The following is a 24,946-nucleotide window of genomic DNA, read 5'->3' as shown; positions in this document are numbered from 1 at the left end:
GAGATAACCTACATATATAAGCACTGTATACTGTACGAACAGAAACAAAAAAATTGTACTTACCTTTAACACAATGCAGGTATCATCCGTTCGAATGGATCCCGCTCTACACATATATGTTAAACTAAAAATAAAAAAAAGATTTTTAGTGCCGGCTTATTTTCGCTGTCATTCATTATTATGAATACCATTGACATTGATTGATTTTAGGGTTACTTTGCATAGCTAGCCAACATACAAATAACATTCAGGAGATCAAGATGCATATTTTAACTGACCATTAGTGTCAAGACCTTTGGATATCATTGGACTTCACATTCCCTATGTGTGAACTTGCTACACTCCCTTATTTTCCATATAGTATATACTTCACTCTCTAGTTAACCCAAATATTACTTTAGTTCTTGAAAACCTAAACATAAAAATACAGATAAGGCATGAAGTGGCTACAGTATGTGACCGATCCTTAGGCTTCTGATCAAATATAGATGTTTTTATACAGCATCTACATAATTTGCTTATATAAAACATTTATTGTATATATATATATATATATGCAAGGATTTGCCTTTCCTGTGCATTTTAGTCAATTTAGCAGAACACCACATGCGCTTACCAGTGACAAGTTAAAGCCAATGGCAGCAAGCAATGACGGGGTTCTCAAACAAGAAATGAAATATTTCCCCAGCACACAATGAGTTCATTTCACTACTTTAACAATACATAAAGAAATAAATCATGTTGCTATGTCTTTTGTTCAGTACAGATCACAGAGTTAAGGATTTTGTTTGATGTTACCATTTAGCAGCTGTCAGCTGCATTTCTATAGGTTTATCTCTCTGTAGCATCTTCACGAAGATCTGTGGTAACAATTCTCCATCAACCAGAACTGTGGAAAGAATGGGTGATCAGAAGATTATTAGTAGTAGTATTTATATTGTCCCTAACATATTCCATAGAACTTTACAATTAAAGAATGGGAATATCTGACAATTGACATAAAAGAGGTTAAGAAGGCCCTACTCAAACATGATTATTGCCTTGCAGCCTGCAAGGGAGAAGCTGGTCTCCCCTCACTCCCACCCTGAGTGAACTCCCTCCCTCGCCAGCTCAGAGTGCATTCATGCACACTGAGCTGGTAAAATGTTCCAATTAAATTTTATAGGACCTTGGTATGGTTCCCATGACATTAAACGGGGGTGCGCCAATCAGCATTTCCCAGCGCTGGTTTAAGGTGAAAAAACCTACGCCAAAGCGTTCAAGCGTTTTTGTTTTGGAGGCGGGGGGAGGGGCATACAGAAAATGCTTCCTGTAACTCAAATTTCAGAAGCCAGATGTCGCCTGGGGAACCTGGAGATTGGCGCTGGAGACAACCTTTGGCGGTTTAACCCCTTAAGGTAAAAGTGTGCCCAATGACCTCCTGGCACCATAACAAATTAATTTAGCTGAAGTTGTTATGGTGACCGGAATGTGCCTTTAACTATGAAAAAGGTTTGAAGAAACCCTTTAACTGATGAGTAATTCTTACCCCTGACACACCTGATATAACAATTGGTTGAAAGGGACATTTATTTTGGCAAGTAGGTGTAACTGGGGGAAGGGCAATAATGCAAGGCAAATCTAAAAATTTGTAGGTGAGCTAAGAATAATTGTCTATAGGACGGAGTTATTTAGGGCAAGCTATATTTTATTTTAAAAACAAAATTACTGCACATTAGACAAATATATCTGGATACAGTATTGCTGTGGAGCTGTGTGAAACACTCAGAAGTAACAAACATGCTAAAGTTCAAGAATAATGACAATCCTTAGTAGAAAAGATTGACAGATTAGTTTTGGATTTAATACAGGGCTTTCCCTTCAAATGAAGGGCACCTGGGACGAACGCCTGCAGTATCTCTTATGGCAATGTATGAACATTTAATGCAAAGTAGAGTAGAATTTTAAGGGGAGTGTGTCCACCTAAATTCCACAGGTAATGTCATGTCTTAAAACCTTTTATCTTAATTTACAGCCAATATCTCCATCTGGATTAAACCAGGAACAAATCAGTTGAATAATTTGAGTTACTCTTCATCATTTGACTAGAACAGTAGTCAGCAACCTCTGGCACATGTACCATGTATGGCACCCGAGCAGCGGTGTATTTTCCGCAAGGCTGCCAAGGCATTTGCCTTGGGCGGCACTTTCAGGGGGGTGGCAAGAAAAAGAAAATGCACGATAAATGCCCCGACAGCCTCTAGTCCTGGTGGGCCCAGGAGCTGGCCGGCTGGCCACCTTAGGCACTCCCGGATGCTGGCATGCGCTGATGTGGGAGCACTCTCCCCTGAGCTCTTTCCTGCTCAGCTCCCTCGCACGCCCTGCAGTGATGCCGGAGCCGGAATATGACATCACTCCGGCATCACTAAAAGGAGCGCGAGGGAGCTGAACATTGGATCAGAGCTCTCTCTCCGCCTTGCCTGAACTTTGCGCCTGCCTTTACGACCACCTGCACTGCCCTGCCAGCCCCACTGGACCCCAGAGAAGAATCCACCAAAATAACACCAAAATGTAAGCAAATAATAAAAAAGTGTCAGTGTGTTTGTTAGTGTGTCTGTTAGTGAGAGTGTGTGTCTGTTAGTGAGGGTCAGTGAGTGTTAATGTGTGTCTTATAGTGAGAGTGTGTCAGTGTGTGTATGTCTGTTAGTGAGTGTGTTAGTGTGTGTGTCTGTTGTTCAGTGTGCTAGTGTGTGTGTCTGTTGTTCAGTGTGCTAGTGTGTGTTGATGTGTTAGTGCGTGTGTCTGTCTGTTAGTGAGAGTGTGTGTCTATTAGTGAGTGTGTTAGTGTTTGTGTGTCGGTGAGTGTGTTTGTTTGTCTGTGTATGTTAGTGAGAGTGTGTGTGTGTCTGTCAAAGAGTGTGTGTCAGTGAGAGTGTGTGCATGTTTGTTAGTGAATGTGTATGTCTGTCAGTGTGTGTATGCGTGTCTGACACAGAGTGTGTATCTGTCAGTCAATGTGTATGTGTTAGTGAATGTGTGTGTCTGACACTGAGTTTATATGGGTCTGTCAGTGAGTGTTTGTCAGTGAGTATATGTGTCACAGTGTGTGTGTGCATCTGTCAGTGAGTGTGTATGTGTCTTGTCAGTGAGTATATGTATCTGTCAGTAAATGTGTGTGTCAGTTAGTGTGTCTGTCGGTGGATGTGTGTGTCTGTCGGTGAATGTGAGTGTGCATGTCTGTCTGTGAGTGTGAATTTTTCAGGGAAAGTGTGTGTTGGTTAAACAGTGTGTGTGATAATGACTGTGTCTGTCAGTGAGTGTATGTCAGTGTATGCATCAGTGAAGGCGTGTGTCAGTCAGGCAAAGAGCGTGTTGGTTTTTAACAGGAAGTGAAATTTAGAAGGGGGATAGATGGGTGCCTGAATTTTTTTTATGCCTAGGGCAGCACAAAACCAGAATACACCACTGCATTCGAGGTGCCTTTGCCAAAGTCAAACAAATTGCAGCACATAGAGAAAGTAATCTCAGATCACTTCCTCCCTGCAGTTGTGAACAGGAAACTGCACTGGAGTAAAGCAGCCCACATAAGCCATTGCAGCTCCTGCCCTTGACCTGTATTTGGCCATATTGGTCCCCACCAGACCCCAGAGAAGTCACCCACACTGCTAAATATACACAGAGCTGCAGAAGTAGCCTCCCCCCAAAACAAATAATACAAATACCCCACACACAAACACAGTCCCCACAACACCACTGACAATCCACATACATATAACCCCACCAGCAGCCTCTCACATGCAATAGCCTAAGCAGCCGCACACATACACACCAAACACAGTGTGACATATCATGTACACACTCCACATTCAGAAGTATCATACACAATACTACAAACTACTAATTAATGTATACTGTAATATAACAGCCGACATATGCACAAGTACAACGCAAATGCACACAGCAAAATCCTTGGCATTGCCAAGAGACTACGAAATTTAGCTTTGGCACCGTCCTACTAAAAGGTTGACTATCCCTCAACTAGAACATTTGAAATCAACTGGTGTACAAGTATTAAGAACTAAAAATATTTTACTCACCATTTACTAATGTCATGGATACCTGTGGATTGTCAAACGCTAAAACAGAAAAGCATTTTAATGCTTGCATGCGTACCTAGGAAGAAGAGAGAATAAAACTGTTATTAAAGTCCCTTCTCTGCAAAGAGGACCAGCTTTCAGTGATTGGATGTCAGTTGCATTTAAATGTTATATCTTTGTAACATGTTTAATATTTATGGAGCAATAAGATGTAACCAAGGTGGACCTTGGAAGTGTGCTATTCAAAATGTGCTCCATTAGATTTCTACTCTGTAATGTAACTTAAAACAATTTAATAATACAAATAAATCATGGTCCCACATATAAACCATTTTCTATATTCATAGGGGACAGAGCCACTTCAACTGAAAATATTTTGAGGTTTGTTTAGTTTACATTAAAACAGTTTTTCCCTTCAAGTCTGCTTGCTAATCAGAAGGCCAGATCTGATTTTCTCTTATCTACTGAGCATAGTGCTTGGTAATACTTAACTACCGTAATTGCGGAGTTGCCAATACATGACCAAAATACAAAATGAGCAATGAATAATAAAAAAAAAAAAAAAAAAAAGAATCAAGGTCATTCAGGTTATTCAATAAAAACAGAAATCCTTTTTACTCTAGCCTTCCTACGTGTGAAGTATACAGTTGTTATCTGTGAACTACAAGAGTCTTAATAAAACAATAAATTAAATAAAGATGATGAACCAGAAAAAAAGTAAAATAAATGTCATCTTACTTTGTACGACATGGATGTTAACAAATGGGCAATATTCTGGACCACCCCATGATTAAATAAAATAGTCTGGTGATCTGGTGCCTGAAATAAATAAGCAAAAAGCAACCATGACAATATCCCTACACCATACCTGTCTAATAATAACACACTACACATTTCAGAGCAATCAGACGAACCACAATAGTCATTATGGAGAATACAAAAACGTAACAAATTCTGCTATGGTAGGTACAGTAAAGTCAGCACAGCAATGCTAAAACAATATACATTTCACAAAAGGCAGCAGGCCTGTTTTCCCACTAAGTTACTCAGTCTGGAATGATTAAAGGACCACTCTAGTGCCAGGAAAGCATACTCGTTTTCCTGGCACTAGAGTGCCCTGAGGGTGCCCCCACCCTCAGGGACCCCCTCCCGCCCGGCTCTGGAAAGGGGAAAAGGGTTAAAAAAACTTACCTTTTTCCAGCGGTGGGCGGAGAGCTCTCCTCCTCCGATCCTCCTCTTCTCCTCCCCGTCGGCTGAATGCGCACGCGCGGCAAGAGCTGCGCGCGCATTCAGCCGGTCACATAGGAAAGCATTCATAATGCTTTCCTATGGACGCTTGCGTGCTCTCACTGTGATTTTCACAGTGAGAATCACGCAAGCGCCTCTAGCGGCTGTCAGCCACTGAAACTGCTATGTTTCTGAAAAAATGGGTTAACCCTAGAAGGACCTGGCACCCAGACCACTTCATTAAGCTGAAGTGGTCTGGGTGCCTAGAGTGGTCCTTTAAGCTGCAATAAGCATTTCTGGGTAGGGGTTTATAATGGGGCTTACAATGATGACATGTTGCATCTGTATCCACTTTGCACATGGACTCCAGAGTATGCACATTTTCTCAGCAGAGATATTCAATGACAGGGAACCCACTCAAGTACGGTACTTATTGTTCTAGCCAAACATCGACTTGTGGCAAACATCATTTTGAGGCTGGAGTAGCAAGAATAAGCATTACGAGTTGTGGTGGGATCCATGTATAAAATAGGCACAAATGGCTAGAGATAGTCTAAGGAAGATGATTTTGCACATCCCTTAAAATTGTCAGCTGGATTGCTCACTTGTGGGTTTCATGGGATTCCTGTGGTTTATACTGTTCATCAGGTTGGCAATGATAGCTATGCTCACGATGCAAATCAATAATAAAAACAAAGATAATTTGGAAATACAAAACAAAGCATTAGCCAAGAGAGGATTTTCCCAGAGAATACGGGTTTATATTAAAATCAGAGGCTCGGCTTTTCATTTTTACCTAAACCTGATCTTTTATGGTTGTTACAATAATAAAAGCTATGTTTTCATACAAACACATACACTCTGGGAAGATACGCTCTCATTTGATTCAATCCTTTTCCTAGAGCTTTACAAGATTTAGCTCACTTATTCCAAGTTATCATTGTATGATTACAAAATTTCAGAGGCGAAATCTCCTTTTAAGGCAGCAGCAGCAACAGTCCTTGATATGAAAAACAAAGTATGGACTATTTTGACTTTATGTACTTAACCTTTTGTTTTGTTTTTTTCTAAATCAGGGTAAAGGTGAAATGTTAATGCCAAGTTCTGCTGGCACTTTAACAAAGTCGTTTTTACAACGTAAAATAAAGTTTAAAAATTAAAGCTTCAGGCAACCCCAGAAACTCATAGAACATCACAATCCCACATTTTTGAAGTATGCATGAAACTACACAAGACTGTATTCCTTAATCTTTACAACTTCCCGCAGGCACCTCAGAATAAGGAACACTCTGAAATATTATTTTTCAAAAAAATTATTGGTTTTTTTTCCAGAATGCAATTAACAATGTTGTGATATCCAACCCAGAGGATGCCTTTAAAATAAAAAAAAAACATGCATTTTAACAGATAAATAAAGCAAAATGTGGCTTTCATTTTTTTTAAAGAAAACTCCAAGCGTCATAGCCACAACAACCCTTTGTAGTAACTATGGTGAGGCGTCAGGGGTACCTTGGTGCCATCCCAGAGTTAACTGTCAAACTGTTTTAGACTGATTTAACAGCTTCCCTGTGTCCTACCAGGGGCACCAATGATCTCAGTCCTGCAATAGGATTCTCCTTGCTCCACTGGGCTAAACAGGGCCACACTCATTGGTTGAGGCATCAGAGGGGAAAGCTCTAAACTAATGAGCACGCTATTATATTAGCTCAGTGAACACATCCAGCTTCTCCCGCAGAAGACAAATTTATCCAGGAGGGCAAACCTGGCTCCATAACCACCACAGTCAGCAGTAGTGGTTACAGTGCTTGATACCTTAAGGACCCCTTAAGGACACATGACATGTGTAACATGTCATGATTCCCTTTTATTCCAGAAGTTTGGTCCTTAAGGGGTTAAAGGAACAACTATAGTGTCAGGAATACAAAGGTGTATTCTTGACACTATAGCTCTAAATAACTGTGCAGCACTTACCCATGCAGCATCTCGATGTCTGTCTGAGTAACTGCCACTGAAGGTGTCCCTAGGCAGCAAAGTAAACACTGCCGTTTCTCTGAAAAGGCAGTGTTTACATTAAAAAGCCTGCAGGGACAGGATATAGACACTAGAACAACTAAATTAGGCTATAGTTGTTCTGGTGACTATAGTGTCCCTTTAAATAGATAACACTAGCCCCGGTATTATAGAGAAAGTATTCGGTTACTCATACTACTTGGCAAACATGTATAGTGGGATGCTTACCTTACAACAGTGGGCAAAAATCTGGCAGATGTACTCCTGAGAATATAGGGATCTGCTGAGTAATAGCATAAGGTGGGGGATAACAGTGGCATCCTGTGAAAAGAGAAACAAAAACAGATAAATTACTGGAAAACCTATATATGGAGATTGTTACAGTAGTGCAAAATGCATGATGTGCTGGGCTGTAATTGCATTACTCCCTATGCCTGATCCAATGATGAATTTATCACATTTATTTTTATTATGTGCAAACTCCAATAGAGACTATGTACACATAAATGAGTGCTTCGGACAGCTTTTCTGGATGCAGCCAATTTCTTTCCCTATGCTATCCTTTATCTTTCTTCAAAATGCAGATTTCCTGTTTTTATTCTATATAAAAAGAATTTACACTGTAAACTAAATATTTAGCATCACTTTCCAACATATTGACCCCTTAATGAGATGGCCAACGTGTACTCAAGTCACCACGCTTGTTCACTAAACAGTAGCTTTATATTGGTTGACAGACTTAACACTTAGGACAGAATAGATTTAAAGAATAAAAAATAACTCAAATGTCTATTTTGGGTTAAAATTATGCAACACTGTTCTCAATTAGAGAGCATCTTGGTTTTTGTAGTTGAAAAGGTCTCTTCAGATTTAAACTAAAACACTATTTTTTTAAACTTAGACTCACAAGTTAAATGAACACACAACGCACCATAAACAACACCAGCACACTGCAGTGGTTATGGTGATAGGGGCATCCTGGTGCCTCCCATTGTAAGTAGTCCCACAGTTTTAGATTGACTTGATTTCTTACCTGGGGTCTGCTGAGCGTCACTCCCCATCTCCTCTACATCAATGAGAGAGGTCCAATGCAGGGTAGCTAATTATCTGAGAATATCAGCTGATCACTCTCAGCCACCGAGTTAAACCCTGCACAGCTGGGCTTAGCTCAAACAGAGAGCTTCCAGCTTTCTAACAGAGTGAGGGGAGGGAGTGGGGCCCTGTTATGAAGTCAAACTTCTAAAATGGTTTGACTATGTACAATGTGTTAACAAAGGCACAATTACCACTTCAAAACAAAAACATGAATGTGTCTTTGCCAATATCTTCTGTTTTGCAATGAATGACGCCTAGCAGCTACTCAACCAGGAGTAGACACATTTAGCACAAAACACACAGACATTCCCGAACAATGCGGCAGCTACCGGCCAATTTCATTACTGAATGTGGACACAAAACCTTGCGAAAGTACTGGCAATAAGGCTACAATGCGTCATACCGAGCATTATCCACGAGGATCAAACGGGATTCATCCCTGGAAGGGAAGCCCGAGACAGCACGCTACGTCTCTTCTCTATACAACACCGAGTACGGACCTCACAGGATCGACTCCTCTTATCCACAGATGCTGAAAAGGCCTTCGACCGGGTCAACTGGTCATACATGATGCACACGTTGAGGGCCATGGGCATGAGACAAACGATGATGTCGTGGATATCTGCTCTGTACAATAAGCCCAGCGCGACGGTAAGGGTGAACGGAGCACTAACATCCAGCTTTGATATTCACAACGGGACAAGACAGGGATGCCCCTCTCCCCCCTTCTATTTGCGATGTCACTGGAGCCGCTTCTACAGGCAATCAGACAGAATCCGGACATCCACGGGTACTCCTGGAAGAGGTTAGAACATAAAGTGGCTGCTTATGCGGACGACCTTCTCTTCTTCATCACCAGCCCACGCATCACGTTGCCCTGTCTACTCTTGGAGTTTGACCACTTTGGCAAGATAGCAGGATTCAAACTCAATCTTACGAAGTGTGAAACCCTCAATGTTACCCTCCCAGAAAGTGAATATACTGCACTGAGTACCGCCTTCCCATTCCGTTGGTGCGAAGAGAAGATGAAGTACCTCGGCGTCTGGATAACCACCCACCTGCGTGATATCTATCGATACAATTTTGCCACGATACTGCAAACCGTAACCGCAGACCTTGACCGCTGGGCATACCCGCACATTACCTGGCATGGACGGATAGCGGTCCTTAAGATGAGCGTGCTGCCACGGATCCTGTACCTGTTCCAAACCATCCCTATTGCGCTGCCGGCGACTTTCTCAAAACTGAAATCGGCAGTCATCCGATATGTGTGAAGAGGGGAAAGATCCCGTCTCCGACACGACAAGCTGTGTTTACCCAGATCCAGGGGGGGTCTGTCACTCCCGGACTTCAGAAAGTACCATCAAGCCACCACACTGCAACGTATCCTAGAGTGGCACGCAGCTGAACACCTGAAACAGTGGGTGACCCTGGACAGAGAGGACTCAGGGATCAAACTTAAGGCTGCAGTGTGGCGAGAAGGGACGCACCGCTGCGGGAGGGAGGAGGACGGGAACCCGGCAGCACAAACACTGAAGACGTGGCAATCAACTAGAAGATTGGAACAGGTCTCCCCAACACCCAGCCCTATGCTACCGGTCACCCATAACCCCAATATTGGAGGAGGACTCCCATATGGGACGTGGGCATTCCTGGGGGAGAGGGACTATGTCCCGATGTACTAGACCCTGGAAAGGGGGAACATCAGGTCACTCGACTCACTACGGGCTGGTCAACCACAGACACCCCTAATGACCCTCCACTATTTACAACTAGCACATTACTATGAATCTCTACCTCACAAAGATCTACTACACAGAGATCTTACCTGGTTTGAAGGCTTATGTTACAGAGGAGCCCCGCTCGAAAAAGCGGTATCTATACTCTACCAGCACTTGCTTGTAGGAGCCTTATCGGACAATAATATGTTTCAGCGGCGATGGGAAGCACTACTAGACACACCAATCTCGCCAACACAATGGGGCACAGCACTGTTCTGGCAACATAAGAGCTCCTCCAGTTCCTACTACCAGGAGGTCAATTATAAACTTATCTCCATGTGGTATAGGACCCCAGACGCCCTCCAGAAGATCTATACGGAGTCGTCCCCTACCTGCTGGAGATGCCAGAGGGCGAGAGGCACCTTACTGCACTTGTGGTGGGAATGCCACGACATCTTGCCATACTGGGATCGTATCTATTCGGAAATAAAAGCGATACTAGTAGAGGACGTTGAATGGACCCGAGAACTGGCCCTGCTGCATATCACCTCTCAGTCTATACCCAGATATAAGAGATCGATTCTACGCCACTTGTTGAATGCTGCCAAATCCCTCATACCAACTTACTGGAAGAGCACGAACGTTCCCACAACGGAGGAATGGCTTCATAGGGTTAGAGACATACAGGCGGCGGAGGCACTGCGGGCATCCCTGGCGGGACGATCGTCAAGACAGGCGGAGACGTGGCAACCATGGTTCTCTTACCAGACTGGCACATAGGGGGCACATACCACACAAGTCTAGAGACGGGGAGTAGACCTGACGTCCCTGAATCCACTCCCCCTTGGTTGACCGGGATTCCTTAACGTGATACCATACTGCGGGTAGGAGCACAACCCGGGGAAATACGCATCCAGATGTCTACTCATACCCGACTGATGGCCCACAAACGCTCGCAAGTTAGGCGAACGACATTACGACTGCGCACAGCCCTGTTCGAGGCTTACACAACCGACCAACACGTACCACAACTCCATCGCTGGGCGCGGGATACACCTCACCGCACAGACAAACAAATGGGTACCCACCATCTGGGGAGGAGGACATGACAACATAGTAGCCCGGAACCCAAAGGCCCTCTAATGAGTAAGGCGGTAACAATGATAGGATCCATACCACACCACATCCCCCTGCACACACGCCATGGAACATCGATACAGAAACGAACAACCATCTAGACGTCATACCCCTGCTCACCGCCCGTTACGCTCAAGCATGGAGGTGCGGACTTCTGGGAAGGATCCTTTCCTCTAGGCATACCCCTCTCTTGCTTCACTTCTATCTTTCTACTACACCAACCCCCCCCCCCCCCTTTTTTTAATACTCCCCTATACCCTGAAAATATAAGCAACATGTATGATAACTGAAAGCGATACAAATATGTCTATGTATACATGTTCGGACATGGGACACGGATCGTGCACCACATACACATGTACGTTAATACCTGAAACCTGTTCACTGTCACACAGCTATAATGCAGTATCTACGTAAAACGTATTGCACTCCAGGTGGGCCTTCTGCCGCAACAATTTTGTATTAATGTCCAGCTATGGACTGCATACTTTGCATTGTTAAGGCAAACTACATATGTCATAACATATTGCATTATTCTAGCAGAGGCCTGCGAGTCGCACTATATGTTTCCTATCTTACTTCTCTCCAATAAAACAAGATTTACAAAAAAAAACACACAGACATGGCCGCCAGAGACCCTTCTTTTTTATACTCTGTCAGAATAGGAGACTAAGTTAGGGACCATTTATTGATAGCATGCAAAGTCTATCAACATAGGTAGCAGTAGCTAGCAAAAAAATGGATGTGACACATTAAATGGCATATGTCCCAAAAAGCACTTTTCATTTTATCCCTCAAATAAACTCAATCTCAACTAAATCTCTTAACTTAGCTTTTAGAAAAGAAAAAAACAAAACACTTTTACAATACCTAGATTGAGCATGCAACGGGGGTGTAGGTCAACAGCAAGAAATAGTTCTTACCGTATACAATAGCTCCACTGGAGTGACAGGACTGGTGAATATTGTACGAAGACACCGCAAGCAAGCTTCAATAAATCGTATGTCAGCGGACAGCAACCCTGGAAATGCAGTGTGATGTACTGGGTCAAAAAAAAAAACGAGAGATAGAACTATCATGTCCGTATACTAAGTGGGAACTGTCTGCTTAAAATTAAGGTCATCCTTACCTTGCAGTAAAGCTGGGATAATGTGACAATCTAGAAGTGACTTGACATTATTTTCAGTGCCCATGGACAAACTGCCCAGAACGACAGCACATTCTGTCTTGAGCTCAGTGCTTGAGGTCTCTTGCTGTAGCAAATATAATAACCTGCAAAGGAATGATAAGGGCATTACATAGCACAAATACTTCAGAACTTAGTAAGCAGGATTGCCTGCCATAAATGAATATAAACAGGTTTTGCACACTTATGCTTCGTCTTTCATATTTGGGATAGTTTTAATAATGTCTGGAAAGAGTAACTGTAATTTCCTGCATTTTTGCACTAAAATGTTATATATATATATATATGATACATTTATATCATGTGCGCCAAGCTGTCACGGCACAGATGACAAACAATAATAATTACCATGACAACCATGAGGTGCCGTGACTGCATATGCTTGTGTACTCGTAATGTGAAAGGACTTGCACAGCATGTTCATATTTACACATATACCTCATTATTCCAAGCTCAAATACTAGAACGCAAAACTCTCCCTTAACTCCCATATTACCCCATCAGGCAAATGTTGCAGTCATTTTCACATTCATTACCAATTCGTTGTCATTCCTTACTCAGTCTTCTGATGTACTATAAAATACAATTTCAAACACTGGCCTTCACCTATAAAGTTCACAACAACTCTATCCCAGCACATTGACTTGCTCTAAATTGTACACACATCATTTTAGTCACTCTTTTTTGCCATGATCTATGCTCTTCTTCTGTTTACATCTGCACTTTCAACTCTCCTTTCTTTGCGCCACTTGTTAACTATGGCATCTACAGAAAGCCCCAATCAATTTTTATATTAATCACCAGTAAAAACTCGTTTCTTAAAGTGACTGGCTCTTAAATTCTAAATATGCTAATAAAGAAGGTGTTGGAGTTTCAGTGAAATTCCAACACACAGAGAAGAATAGTAGAGCCGACTTTGTCTTATGTATTTTTCCTACACTTGACAAAAAGGCAGAGCTACTGCTGTGATGCTTTGTCAAAACTCCAGCCCTCAGAAATGATTGCTGAGGGGAAAATGGCTTGGTCTATAGATGCTCCTGCATTCTCACATAAACTTCCAAAGACATCGGTTCCTGACAGATGAAACACCAGCAAATGAAAAGGATGCAACAGATCAACATGGAAGTGAATGCAAGGGACAGCATCAGGTAAATACAACCTACCTTCCCCTGCACTCCCGGGCCACAGCTATCAGCAAAGTCACCACCAGGGATTTTTTGAAAATATGCAAGGATCCCAAAATATGACAGACCCATTTTAAGGAAAGCATGTATTAACACACATTCCTCTCCTTACATCAGTCTACCTCTATCTCACCTCACACCACCTGTCATTCTACACTTTTTTCATGTTAGTTATCTTTTTATCCTGTAGCTATTTCACACATCTAATTAGAGAACTACGGCATCTCGCTTCTCTTCAAGGTGCATTGCTTCCTCTAACGTGTAAAATCTTTTGAGCAGTGGGCTATTAAACATTTCATTTCCATCCATTTTAAAGGGATACCCCCAGCACCATGACCACTTTAGTGATTTGAACCAGTATGTGCAGCATTTTGCTATGAAACGCTGAACATACAGAGTTCTACCCCTCTGCCTTCACTTCCGACAGCGTCATGGGTCTCGCCAATATAAATTTTGTGCATTGGAAGTCTGTTGTAGGCACACAGCATGCTGGTGATAGGCGTCCAGTAGCGGAATGGCCACCCCTCTTCCTGCCCCGTCATCCCTCCCCCTTCAGCAAAGTATGGCGAAGATGAGGGGAGGAGTTGACCTCAGCACTGGAACAGAGGTTAGGTTGAATTTTATTTATATATTTTTTTATTTTTTTTGTCAATCTTTCTTTTATTGAAGCATTAGTTAAATGGGATACAGAAAAAAGAAGAGGGGGTGTACAGTTTACGTACAGTTCAGGAAAACATTAACATAGTACATCATCTCTGTTGTGTGTCTGTCTCAATTTATGTCGTTTATACATTAGTTAAGATTAGGAACCAAGGTAGCGCATATATTAGCTTATCAGTAACATCAGGTGAATTTTGGCAGTGAAGTGCCTGGGGTGGTCATGGTAGTGTGCGTTTAAAAAAAAAAAAAAAAAAAAAAAAAGGGTAAAAGGGTGACGATGTAGCCGCACGATACTGCGTGCTAACCCAGTCCTGTTCTATTTTATTTTTTTAACTTTGACCAGGGAGTAGCAGGATGGGAAGGGTTAACTTAACCAATGTTTTAGTTTGGAGTAAACATTTAACATGTTTGTTTTCATGTATTTGTATACATATTGCACAGCACTGTGGATTATAATGGCACTCTACAAATAATTAGTACACTAAGGCAGAGATCATTATTGTGGGTCCACTTACCTTGGTACAGCACCCAAAACAATCAGGTTAGCTTTCTGCTTGTTGTTTCCAATTACTGCATTTTTCATGTCTCTGTCAATACCCAAAACAGGATGTTTTAGAATAAAGAAAAAAACATTTCACAAATCAAATACTTTAACGCACTAACTAGTTTCATAGATCACGTTATAGGCAGTAATAAAAAGGATGTATGTTAACAGTACACCTGGTAAGCTCTTGGATTTGCACCAGAGATTCCTGCTTTCACAGGTCAATGTCAAGCCATTGTTTTTATCGCAGCTACAAGAGTTTAACATAAATAAGAGTTGCTTGCAAAGTCATACTTTACTGGCTTTACAAACAAAAACATTTGTGCTTGTGTACATTAATACATTAAGTATAGGTTGTGTACAATCTATTAGGTGTAGGTCTCACAGACAACCTGTGTATTAGAGATCATAACCTGGACTTTTATTCTCATTTTGCCCACATTCGAAAAGTAACACAAGCGATATACAAAGAACCAGAATAGGTCTTATTTTGAAAAAATGGTGTATAACAAAATACATATACATCAACACAGTCTTTAACAGATATGATCTTATAAGGCCGTATTGGCCCATTAATCACTATTTATCCAATTTATTTTTTTTAGTTCCAAATTGGTCACTGTCCCTTTTATTAAAGGGACACTATAGTCACCAAAACAACTTTAGCTTAAAACAAACAAACAGTTTTTGTATCATGTCTGTGAAGTTTCACTGTTCAATTCACTACCACTTAAGAGTTAAATCACTTTTTGTTTCAGTTTATGCAGCCCTATCCACACCTCCCTTGACTGTGACTTACACAGCCTGCATGGAAAATGATACTTTAAAAGGTTTTATCTCCTGCTCTGTAAATTGAACTTTAATTACATACAGGGAGCTCCTACAGGGTCTAGCAAGCTATTAAAGCAGGAGACAAAATTCTAAATTAAAAAGAATTTGCATTAAAGTATAAACATTAGATGACTCATGTTTACAGGAAGTGTTTAGGAAGGCAGTGCAAGTCACATGCAGGTGTGACAAGGAATGCATAAACAAAGTGATTTAGCTTCTAAATGGCAAGGAATTGAGCAGTGAGACTGCAGGGCATGATCTACACACCAAAACTGCTTCATTAAGCTAAAGTAATTTTGGTGACTATAGGGTCCCTTTAAGACAAGAATTATGAACCGCATGTGTTCGGACTATGCAAAACAACACTCTTCAGTCTCTGAAGAAAATGCATTCCCTTGGAGAAGTGAAACAAATAAATACACTGTATCTATTAAAGGGACACTCCAGGCACCCAGACCACTTCTGCTCATTGGAGTGGTCTGGGTGCCAACTCCCACTACCCTTAACCCTGCAAGTGTAATTATTGCAGTTTTTCATAAACTGCAATAATTACATTGCAGGGTTAACTCCACCTCTAGTGTCTGTCTACTAGACAGCCACTAGAGGTCACTTCCTAGTGTCTAGCACAGGTTTCCTGTGCTAGAGCGTCGCTGGGCGTCCTCACGCTGTGTGAGGACCTCCAGCGTCGCTCAAAACCCCATAGGAAAGCATTGAAATGATTTTTCAATGCTTTCCTATGGGGAGACGTAATGCACATGTGCGGCATTTCCGCGCATGCGCATTAGGTCCCCTCAGCCGGTGGGCGAGATTAGTCTCGCCCACCGGCCGACATAATCACAAGGAGGAGCGTCGCGGAGGCAGCGGCGAGGGACATCGCCGCTGTCCCAGGTAAGTCACTGAAGGGGTTTTCACCCCTTCAGTAACCGGGGATTGGGGGGTGGGAGGGAGAGGGACCCTCCAGTGCCAGAAAAACGGATCGTTTTTCTGGCACTGGAGTTTCCCTTTAAGTCTTATTTGTTTGACCGCTACCTCACTTAATACCACGTAACTGCACCGACCATAACTCTCTACTACCTAGGTGGCAGAATCTCACAATCATCACAACTGCCGGGACTCTCCTGATACATTTATTGGAACATTTTATCCAAATAATTATTAGATGTACAACAAAAAATTCCAAGCAATATCTTGATGCCAAGTCATACGGTCTACTCTACACCAAGCATTTCTTTGAGTTCAAAAACATAAAGGCTCTGGTCTCTATTTGCAATTGACGGGCTGCCTCTGCCTACATTTCTCAAGTAGGAATAAGTAACTTCTCTATCTCTGATCACTGAGTGATAGCAAAGGCTACTTAGTTGTGCCTGGATCAGAGTTTTAGGAGACCTCTGCTTGACTTGACTTAGTCTGATGTTACTTAAAACCCTAAGACAGTGTGCTTAACATCACTGTACACCATGTTCCATACTACAGAGAACAGAACCTGATTGTTGGTATAATCTTTTGGATCTATATGTTATGCTACAGTATCATCCTCTATTCCAGTTTCCATTCCCTCTAAACATGCACCTGGGTAATGCACTCAAAATTTAGTTAATCAAAGTCTCCTTATCGTTTAGGATTTGCTTGCCATTACATAGTGTTTTGATACTCGCAGGTTCGCTGCCTAGGTGTTCTCTTTGACTCCGACCTCTCCTTCATCCCTCATGTCAAGTAAATCGCCAAATCCTGAAACTTCCATCTCAAAAATATAGCTCGCATCCACCCCTATTTAACACCAGACGTGGCTACGGTGCTGGTCCATACCGTTGTTCTCTCTCGTCTTGACTACGGTAATCCCCTTCTCAGTGGTCTTACGTGTTCCCAGATTGCACCGCTGCATTCTATTATGAACGAGGCAGCAAGGCTCATTTTCCTGTCTGCCCGTACCTCCCACGCCTCCCCCCTTTGTCAGTTCCTACATTGGCTTCCAGTTGGATATAGGGCTCAATTTAGGATTCTGGTGCTTGCTTAAATGTCCCTACATAATGCTACTCCAACCTAACTATCCTCCCTTATACATAAGTATGTCCCGTCGAGGCCCTGCACTCTGCCGAAGACCTACGTCTATACTCTGTCCGTACTCCCACATCTGATGCTCGCCTCCAAGACTTCTCCAGGGCTGCATCTTTTCTGTGGAACTCCCTTTCCTTCTCCATTAGACGTTCACCTTAGACTTTCACCCAGTCTTCACTCCTTCAAAAAAATCTTTGAAAACACACTTCTTCAGGAAAGCCTATCATTTAAAATGTTAGCGGATTTTCATTCCTTCACCTCTCCCCCCATGACACCTCCCCTGCAACTGTCAAACATAACCTAATAAGTTCTCAGTGAATACTTTTCTAGCAACCTATTTCATTACCCCTACTTATACCCTTTGTGTCACTATACCACACTCCCTCTTGCATATAAGCTCATTCAGTAGGGCCCTCAACCCCTCGGTTCCTGTGCGTCCAACTTTTCTGGTTACAATTACATGTTTGTTCGTCCACCCACTGTAAAGCACTGCGGAATAATTGTGCTGGCATTATACAAATAATAAAGTAATACTAATAATTCAGCCTTTTCTGTTTTGATAGCACCATCCTTTGTGGCCTCTGACCTTTTTTGTTGTTGATGTTGGCTATTTGATTTTCATGCCAATTGGGTAGCTAATGAATGGAGCCGTGCTTTTGGACATTTATTTACTAAAACAAAATCTTATTGTTACATTTCATATCACACACATTTTTTCTCTTTTGCCTACTTTCTGTAACCTAATTTCTAATCACTTATATCTTTATTTTTTTTCTTCCCATCTTTCTTGCTCTCCCAATGTACATTTGTCTCTCTTCTTACTGGGCCACCGTATTATGTACTTGGGTCTGTTTTTTTGTACAAATTTACGAAAATAGATACCAGCCTACCCCTGCTCCTTTATTTCGTAAATACAAGCAAGAGTCTTTAGTTCAAAAAGTAAAACATTAGTCATAGTCAAGTTATATGCCAAGTCCAAATGTTTTCTGGTTTTCTAACCATGCCATATACATAACTTTTAATTTACTGAATGCAAAGACCAAGAGTACATTTTCAAGAACGATTTCCTATGAAGCAATGTTGTGCAAAACTCTCTGCACCTTAATTGAAAACTGCTATTTGTGTGTAGATTGCACAACCATAGATATTTCGGGAACTATATTCGAAAATGCATATCTGGGTTTCATTACCCCAAATTAACACATAGTGGATATATTCCAATGCGTTCCGGTTCTGTTTACTAACTTGCTTTATAAAAAAAATTTTTTTTTTTACTGATTTAGACTAAAAACCATATACTAGTAAATACATATAGAACTTGTGCGTTGCATTTGACTCGACAATCCAACCAGGATCCCAGGAAAATGTAATACATGTGTACAAATTATATGCTTCATTTCACATTTTTATATCATTTACAAACAATGCTTGCAACCTAGGTATCTAAATAAAGAACATGAGGCGAATAGCTATTATAATAATAATAATAATAATAATAATAATAATAACAACAACGATTGGTTTACAAATGTTCACGAGGGATCCAATAACTGAAAAGCTCAGCAGTACAATGTGAATGCAGCAATGACTAACATATTGATGTTTATACCTTAGTGTTTCAGCTACAGCAGTTTTAATCATTTTCATATTTATTATTTTCACCCATTCAAAACCATTATAAACTTTATAGTTACAATTGTCATTAATTGTCAGAATGCCGATTGTTTTAAAATGTAAACAGTGCATAACTGGTTTTTTTTTTTTTTTTTTTGACATATAAGCAAATTTAAAATGAATATTCAAGCATTCAAATTTGATTGAGACAATCATTCGATTTTTGTTTTAACTTACACAACTCCCTGCAGGACTTTCTGTGGATCTGGATCAAAAAGTCGGTCAACATAATGACGACTGCTTGCTGTGACCTCCTAAATAAATTGTACAAGAAAGAAAGACAATGAAAAGTTCAGTTAAATCACTACCAAAGAACACTAGTAATGTCAATCTGGGAATATATGTAAATAAACCAACGTTTAGAGAAGTCTTGCAGGCAATACCTGCAAAACTTCACTGTATTGTGCACATAACTATTATCAGTAGAAAACACAACTACCGGTACCGGTATATTAAAATAAAAAAAGTTTAAAAAAGTGACTATTAAGACCAACAAGTGTACATTTAGCAACTAGCACTTGTCTTGAAACTATGTCTCTAGCAACTTCACTTGCCCCATCAAAATTCCCTTGTGTGAGGGAAATTCTTTGAATTCTGAGACTTATCAAAATAGCTAACCTCAATGGAAAGTCATCACAACTGAAAAGTGGCAAGCTTTTTCAGAGATGGGCTACTTGGGAAAGTCGTTTGAATGTATCTCTGCAGGTGTCAAAAGACCCCAACTCCAAGTTATAACAATAGGTTTCACTGAGGTAAAACAAAAAAAATATCTAATTTCTTAAAAGGAAATTGTGGGCACTAGAACTATTACATCTCACTGAATTTGTTATAGATCTTGGAGTCCCCAGGTGCTGTCTCTCCAGTCAGTGTCTACCACTAAATAAGGGTGCATGGCCACCACAGCCTGCCCGCTAATGTAGGTATGGATAAGGCATAGGTTACACACTTTCTTCTAGACATACAAATCCATAAAAAAAAAAAATGGGCGCTGTGATATGCTGAAAATAGTCAGCTGGCACTCTCAGCCAAATCACAGCCACCCAATACTGCTCGGATTAATGAGCCTTTATTAGGTCAAGCAGTACAGAGGGGATGAAAATAAAAAAATGTAGAATGCTGGAAGATCAGTACCAGGTTACTCCCACCACTATAACTACTTCAAAAAGATGAAGCAGGTACAGAAGCCTACAGTGTCCATATAACAAATGTTTGGTTCAATCAGACATCATGAAATATTGCATTATTGATTTAGATTAACAGTACTACTGGATCATATTTATCCTAGAGGCATTATAGATTAGCAACCCCTTCTGCTGTACCACATTCTAAACTCTCAAAGGCATAATCTAAAAATTGAGTTAAAGGACCACTATAGTGCCAGAAAAACATACTGGTTTTCCTGGCACTATAGTGCCCTGAGGGTGCCCCCACCCTCAGGAACCCCCTCCCGCCGGGCTCTGGAGAGAGGAAGGGGTTAAACACTTACCTTTCTCCAGCGGCGGGTGGGGAGCTTTCCTCCTCCTCTCCTCGCGACGTCATCGGCTGAATGCGCATGCGCGGCAGGAGCCGCATGCGCATTCAGCCGGTCGCATAGGAAAGCATGACGCTGGCGTCTTCTCACTGTGATTTTCACAGTGAGAAGCACGCAAGCGCCTCTAGCGGCTGTCAATGAGACAGCCACTAAAGGCTCTGGAGGCTGGATTAACCCTCAGTATAAACATAGCAGTTTCTCTGAAACTGCTATGTTTATAAAAAAAAAAAAGGGTTAATCCTAGAGGGACCTGGCACCCAGACCACGTCATTAAGTTGAAGTGGTCTGGGTGCCTAGAATGGTCCATTAAGCAGGACTTATGGCTGTCCCCACAGGAGCATTAATGCCTCAGCTAAAACACTGGTCAACTGGCCTATCCTAAGGCATAACATTCTGCACTGTTGGTTGGTCCAGTTATGGTTCATTAATCTTGATACAGCTTCATATGAACGTAAGGAAGCGTGTTCTCTGTAGAGGGTCCAAGTATTTTGCAAATAAATATTGTATTAGGAATAGCATCTTCATTACATAGGAATGTCCAAATTTAATGCGGAAAATAATCACAGAAAATTTGACCCCAGTCAAATATTCTCTAGGTCCAATTCAATGATTATGGAGAATCAAACTGGCAGTCAAGCAGACAAAGGTGCTTTCTTTTTGGCCAATAAAATATATCCTTAATCTAAACCATTGCTTGCTAAAGAAAAAATAAACAGCATCTAAAAAGAGGAAACAAAATATTAAAGGAACACTATTAAAGTGTAAGGAATGCAAACTTGCAACCAGGCAAATCGGATGATGCTTTAGAGCCCCGGTCCCTAGTAAAATATAGGTCTCCCCCTCCCAGTTTGTGATAGAAATAAATTACTTACCTTTTTCAAGCGCCGAACTCCCTTGGACTACGGACTTCGATACCTCCCATGACGACATGGTGGAGGCATGGCCTCCTCTGTGATGGTTTAATCCAGTGGAGCATTGGGAACCGCAAGCAAACATCCAACATTCCCCATTGGAAAGGACAGAATCAATGCTTTTCCTATGGGGGCTTTCGTGTCACGTGACCAAGTTTTACTCGGTCAGTGCCACGGAAGCCCCTCAGTATCACAGCCACTACAGGATTTAACCCTGCAATGTAAACTAAAAAAAACTGCAATATTTTACTCTGCAGGGTTAAAGTAACACTATAGTGTCAGGAATACAGACATGTATTCCTGACACTATAGGTGTGAAAACACCATTTAGGCAACCAACTTCCATTGACCCCTGTGAAAAAGGTAGTTTACTCCCACGCCGCATTCAGGGCGTCAGAAAATTTTGGTATACAACAGCTTAGTACTGCAAGTCACCATTTAAATGGATACACACAAAAAATCTATATAATTAAAATGGCGCTTGAACTAATACTGTATTATTATTTTTTTATATAAATCCAGAACTCTTAATAAAATCACACATCTCTATGATAAACTTAGGACTGTGGGTTTGTCGTCAATTCTTCTGAAGCACTAACAATGAAGAAACATGGGCAAAAAAAAGTGGTATATCTTCATTAGTGGCAGAAGCCAGTTCTGCAGTTCATGAAATACAAGGCGTTAGGGCTTGTAAAATATTTGCAAAACTATGCATTAACTAAAATTTACACAAACGTTTAGCAACATGCATTTTTAGACAAAAGATGTTCCCTTTAGTTTAAAGAGAACTGCAGATAACCACTTCTCTACTTCCAAAATCAATGCCAACACAGAGATTTCTACACACTAATCAGCAGATTCACCATCAGAGAGGTCACGGGTACATTGGCAGAATGTAAAAACAGTATAGCAAACATTGCTCAAGTCTTGTCAATCGTGGATTTAGCCACTTTTGTTTCATTGTGTTTACAAAATTAAAACAGTATGTCCACCCATTAAAAAGCAACCTATATGTGAGAAAGAAGTAATCTATAAACTGAGCATTTTCTATTGCTGATAAAAAATGATTCCCCTGTTAAACCCATTTGCTAATGTAAAGCAAAAGATCAAGATATAACAAATTCTATGAAAAAAAGAATTGGCGAGAGCAAAGTTATAGAACTGCAACATAGTGATTGTCTCGGCTCACAATTAAAATTACTACCACCAAAAACAGGTACCAGCTTTTTCAAAATAGAAAAGTTATGTATTATTTTTTTTAGGATTTTGCTGCAGACAAGAAATAAAGAATTTCTAACGTTTTAGTTCAAAAAGATTGTGTATCAACTGCCCTGCAAGATAAAATAAAAAAGAGAGTTGATATTTTGACATTTTCTGTTCACATGCATAATGCTAGTATAGGCATCTATAAATGCAACACTGATTTAAAAAAAGTACACAGATATGACCAAACTCATTCACACTTATTCTTAGAAATGACAACATTGTTTATCCATAAGACACTTCACGTGCAACCCTGCACCATGCATAAGTTATGTATGTCCATAAAAACATGGAGAATTTATTTTGTTTGTTTACTGATGTAGCACAATATTAAACTATTTTTATTAGTATGGATGAAGGAAGGAGGAGGATGGGGGATAGTTATCCGAGCATGATTCCCCGTCAAGAATTGTTCTTTAATTCTTGTACTTGTTTTTTAAGCAAAAAAATACATATTTATCTAAATTCAAAGTTGAGTTAAGATAATTTCTCAAGGATGAAAATTATAGATTCCATATCCTATTTTCAAAAATCCTAAATTATTGCTCTACCAAAAAAAAACACAAATCAAATACCTAATGCACATACCAACTCAAAATATAGTTTAGGGCTTCTCTGACTCTTAGAATGCCACTTACAGTCTCCATAGTGATAGGCTATCATTTTACCTACAAAATATACACGTGGATGCCCCTGATTATGTTTGTGTTACCACCTTGATGTTTTGTGTGTATATATATATATATATATATATATATATATATATATATATGTATAATACACTGCTAAAAAACTAAACTGAAAGAAAAGTACACAGGTTGATGAAACCTAGCAAAGTTTACACATTTGGCCAGCTCTAATAAACCACAGTCAGCTCTGCATCAGGTTCAGGACTTAGAATATGAACTAAGGGAGGGACAAAATAAAGGCTATTCTTGGGGCAAAGTGCTAATAAAAAGGAGCAGTCACCATGGAAACCAATAGAATAGATGTAAACACTGAGCAAATCTCTCATATTTTGCCATGATAAGTGTCCCCTATAGATACAGAATACACCATTAAAGTCCCCACAGCAGTAAATCTGTAGCTATACCAGGATAATGTGATTATTACTAATACTGTGACCCCCAGGGGTTGTAGAGGCAGTAAGTTTTACACCAGGACACACAGTTACACAATGTGCTTGGAGTTGGGCATAACATTGACTAGCAGGGCACTAGCCGGCTGTCCAGCGGGCCTGACCCCCAATGAGGCGGGAAGTCACCCTGCCGGGCACCATGCTGCCCCGGGGTGGGATGTAGCCTCCTCACAGACAGGCCAGCCCCTGGTGCCCAGGCTGGGTGCGGCCTCTCCCATCCCAATACTCACAGACAGCACGCTCATCCGGAGCGGAGGCTCCAGCACACACGCCATCTTGGTCATCACGCCCACAGCAGCACTTTCCACACCAGGAGAAATATAGGCAATGCCGCGCCCGCCACCCGCCGAGAGTCAGTAAAAATCACTGTGCGATGGGGACATTACATACAGTGTATTGATGGGGTCAGAGAATCCCTGTGTGAGACTGAGCGGGAGAGCAGTGTGGAATCTGCCGAGTGAAATGTATGGCTGGGTTTACACAGAGTGACAGCTATAGGCTGATAGCAGGAGAACATGCTGTATGGAGAGTGAGAGCAGGAGAACATGCTGTATGGGGAGTGAGAGCAGGAGAACATGCTGTATGGGGAGTTAGATCAGGATACATAGCCTGTATGGGGAGTGATAGCAGGAGAACATGCTGTATGGAGAGTGAGAGCAGAACATGCTGTATGGAGAGTGAGAGCAGGAGAACATGCTGTATG

General features: G+C 41.2%; 1 protein-coding gene across 4 annotated transcripts in view; it reads right to left on the bottom strand.

Annotated features, from left to right (window-relative positions):
• ARMC8 (armadillo repeat containing 8) overlaps window positions 1-24,638 on the bottom strand; it is a 51,520-nt gene extending 26,882 nt beyond the window's left edge. The window contains exons 1-10 of one of the 4 annotated variants that reach the window (XM_063429894.1): window positions 24,474-24,638; window positions 19,578-19,654; window positions 14,812-14,883; window positions 12,396-12,538; window positions 12,190-12,308; window positions 7,542-7,634; window positions 4,815-4,895; window positions 4,077-4,152; window positions 799-889; window positions 64-124 (exon numbers count right to left, since the gene is read on the bottom strand). In XM_063429894.1, the coding sequence (XP_063285964.1) occupies window positions 64-124; window positions 799-889; window positions 4,077-4,152; window positions 4,815-4,895; window positions 7,542-7,634; window positions 12,190-12,308; window positions 12,396-12,538; window positions 14,812-14,883; window positions 19,578-19,654; window positions 24,474-24,527 (867 nt within the window). In that variant the 5' untranslated portion in view covers window positions 24,528-24,638. The remainder of the gene's footprint in view (window positions 1-63; window positions 125-798; window positions 890-4,076; window positions 4,153-4,814; window positions 4,896-7,541; window positions 7,635-12,189; window positions 12,309-12,395; window positions 12,539-14,811; window positions 14,884-19,577; window positions 19,655-24,473) is intronic. The other 3 variants (XM_063429895.1, XM_063429897.1, XM_063429896.1) reach the window with 3 other exon arrangements.
• Window positions 24,639-24,946: the final 308 nt, after the last annotated feature.

Source organism: Pelobates fuscus, chromosome 8 (genome assembly GCF_036172605.1).
Source record: "Pelobates fuscus isolate aPelFus1 chromosome 8, aPelFus1.pri, whole genome shotgun sequence".
In the NCBI taxonomy this organism is placed as follows: Eukaryota; Metazoa; Chordata; class Amphibia; order Anura; family Pelobatidae; genus Pelobates; species Pelobates fuscus.
This window is presented reverse-complemented; position numbering and strand designations above follow the sequence as displayed.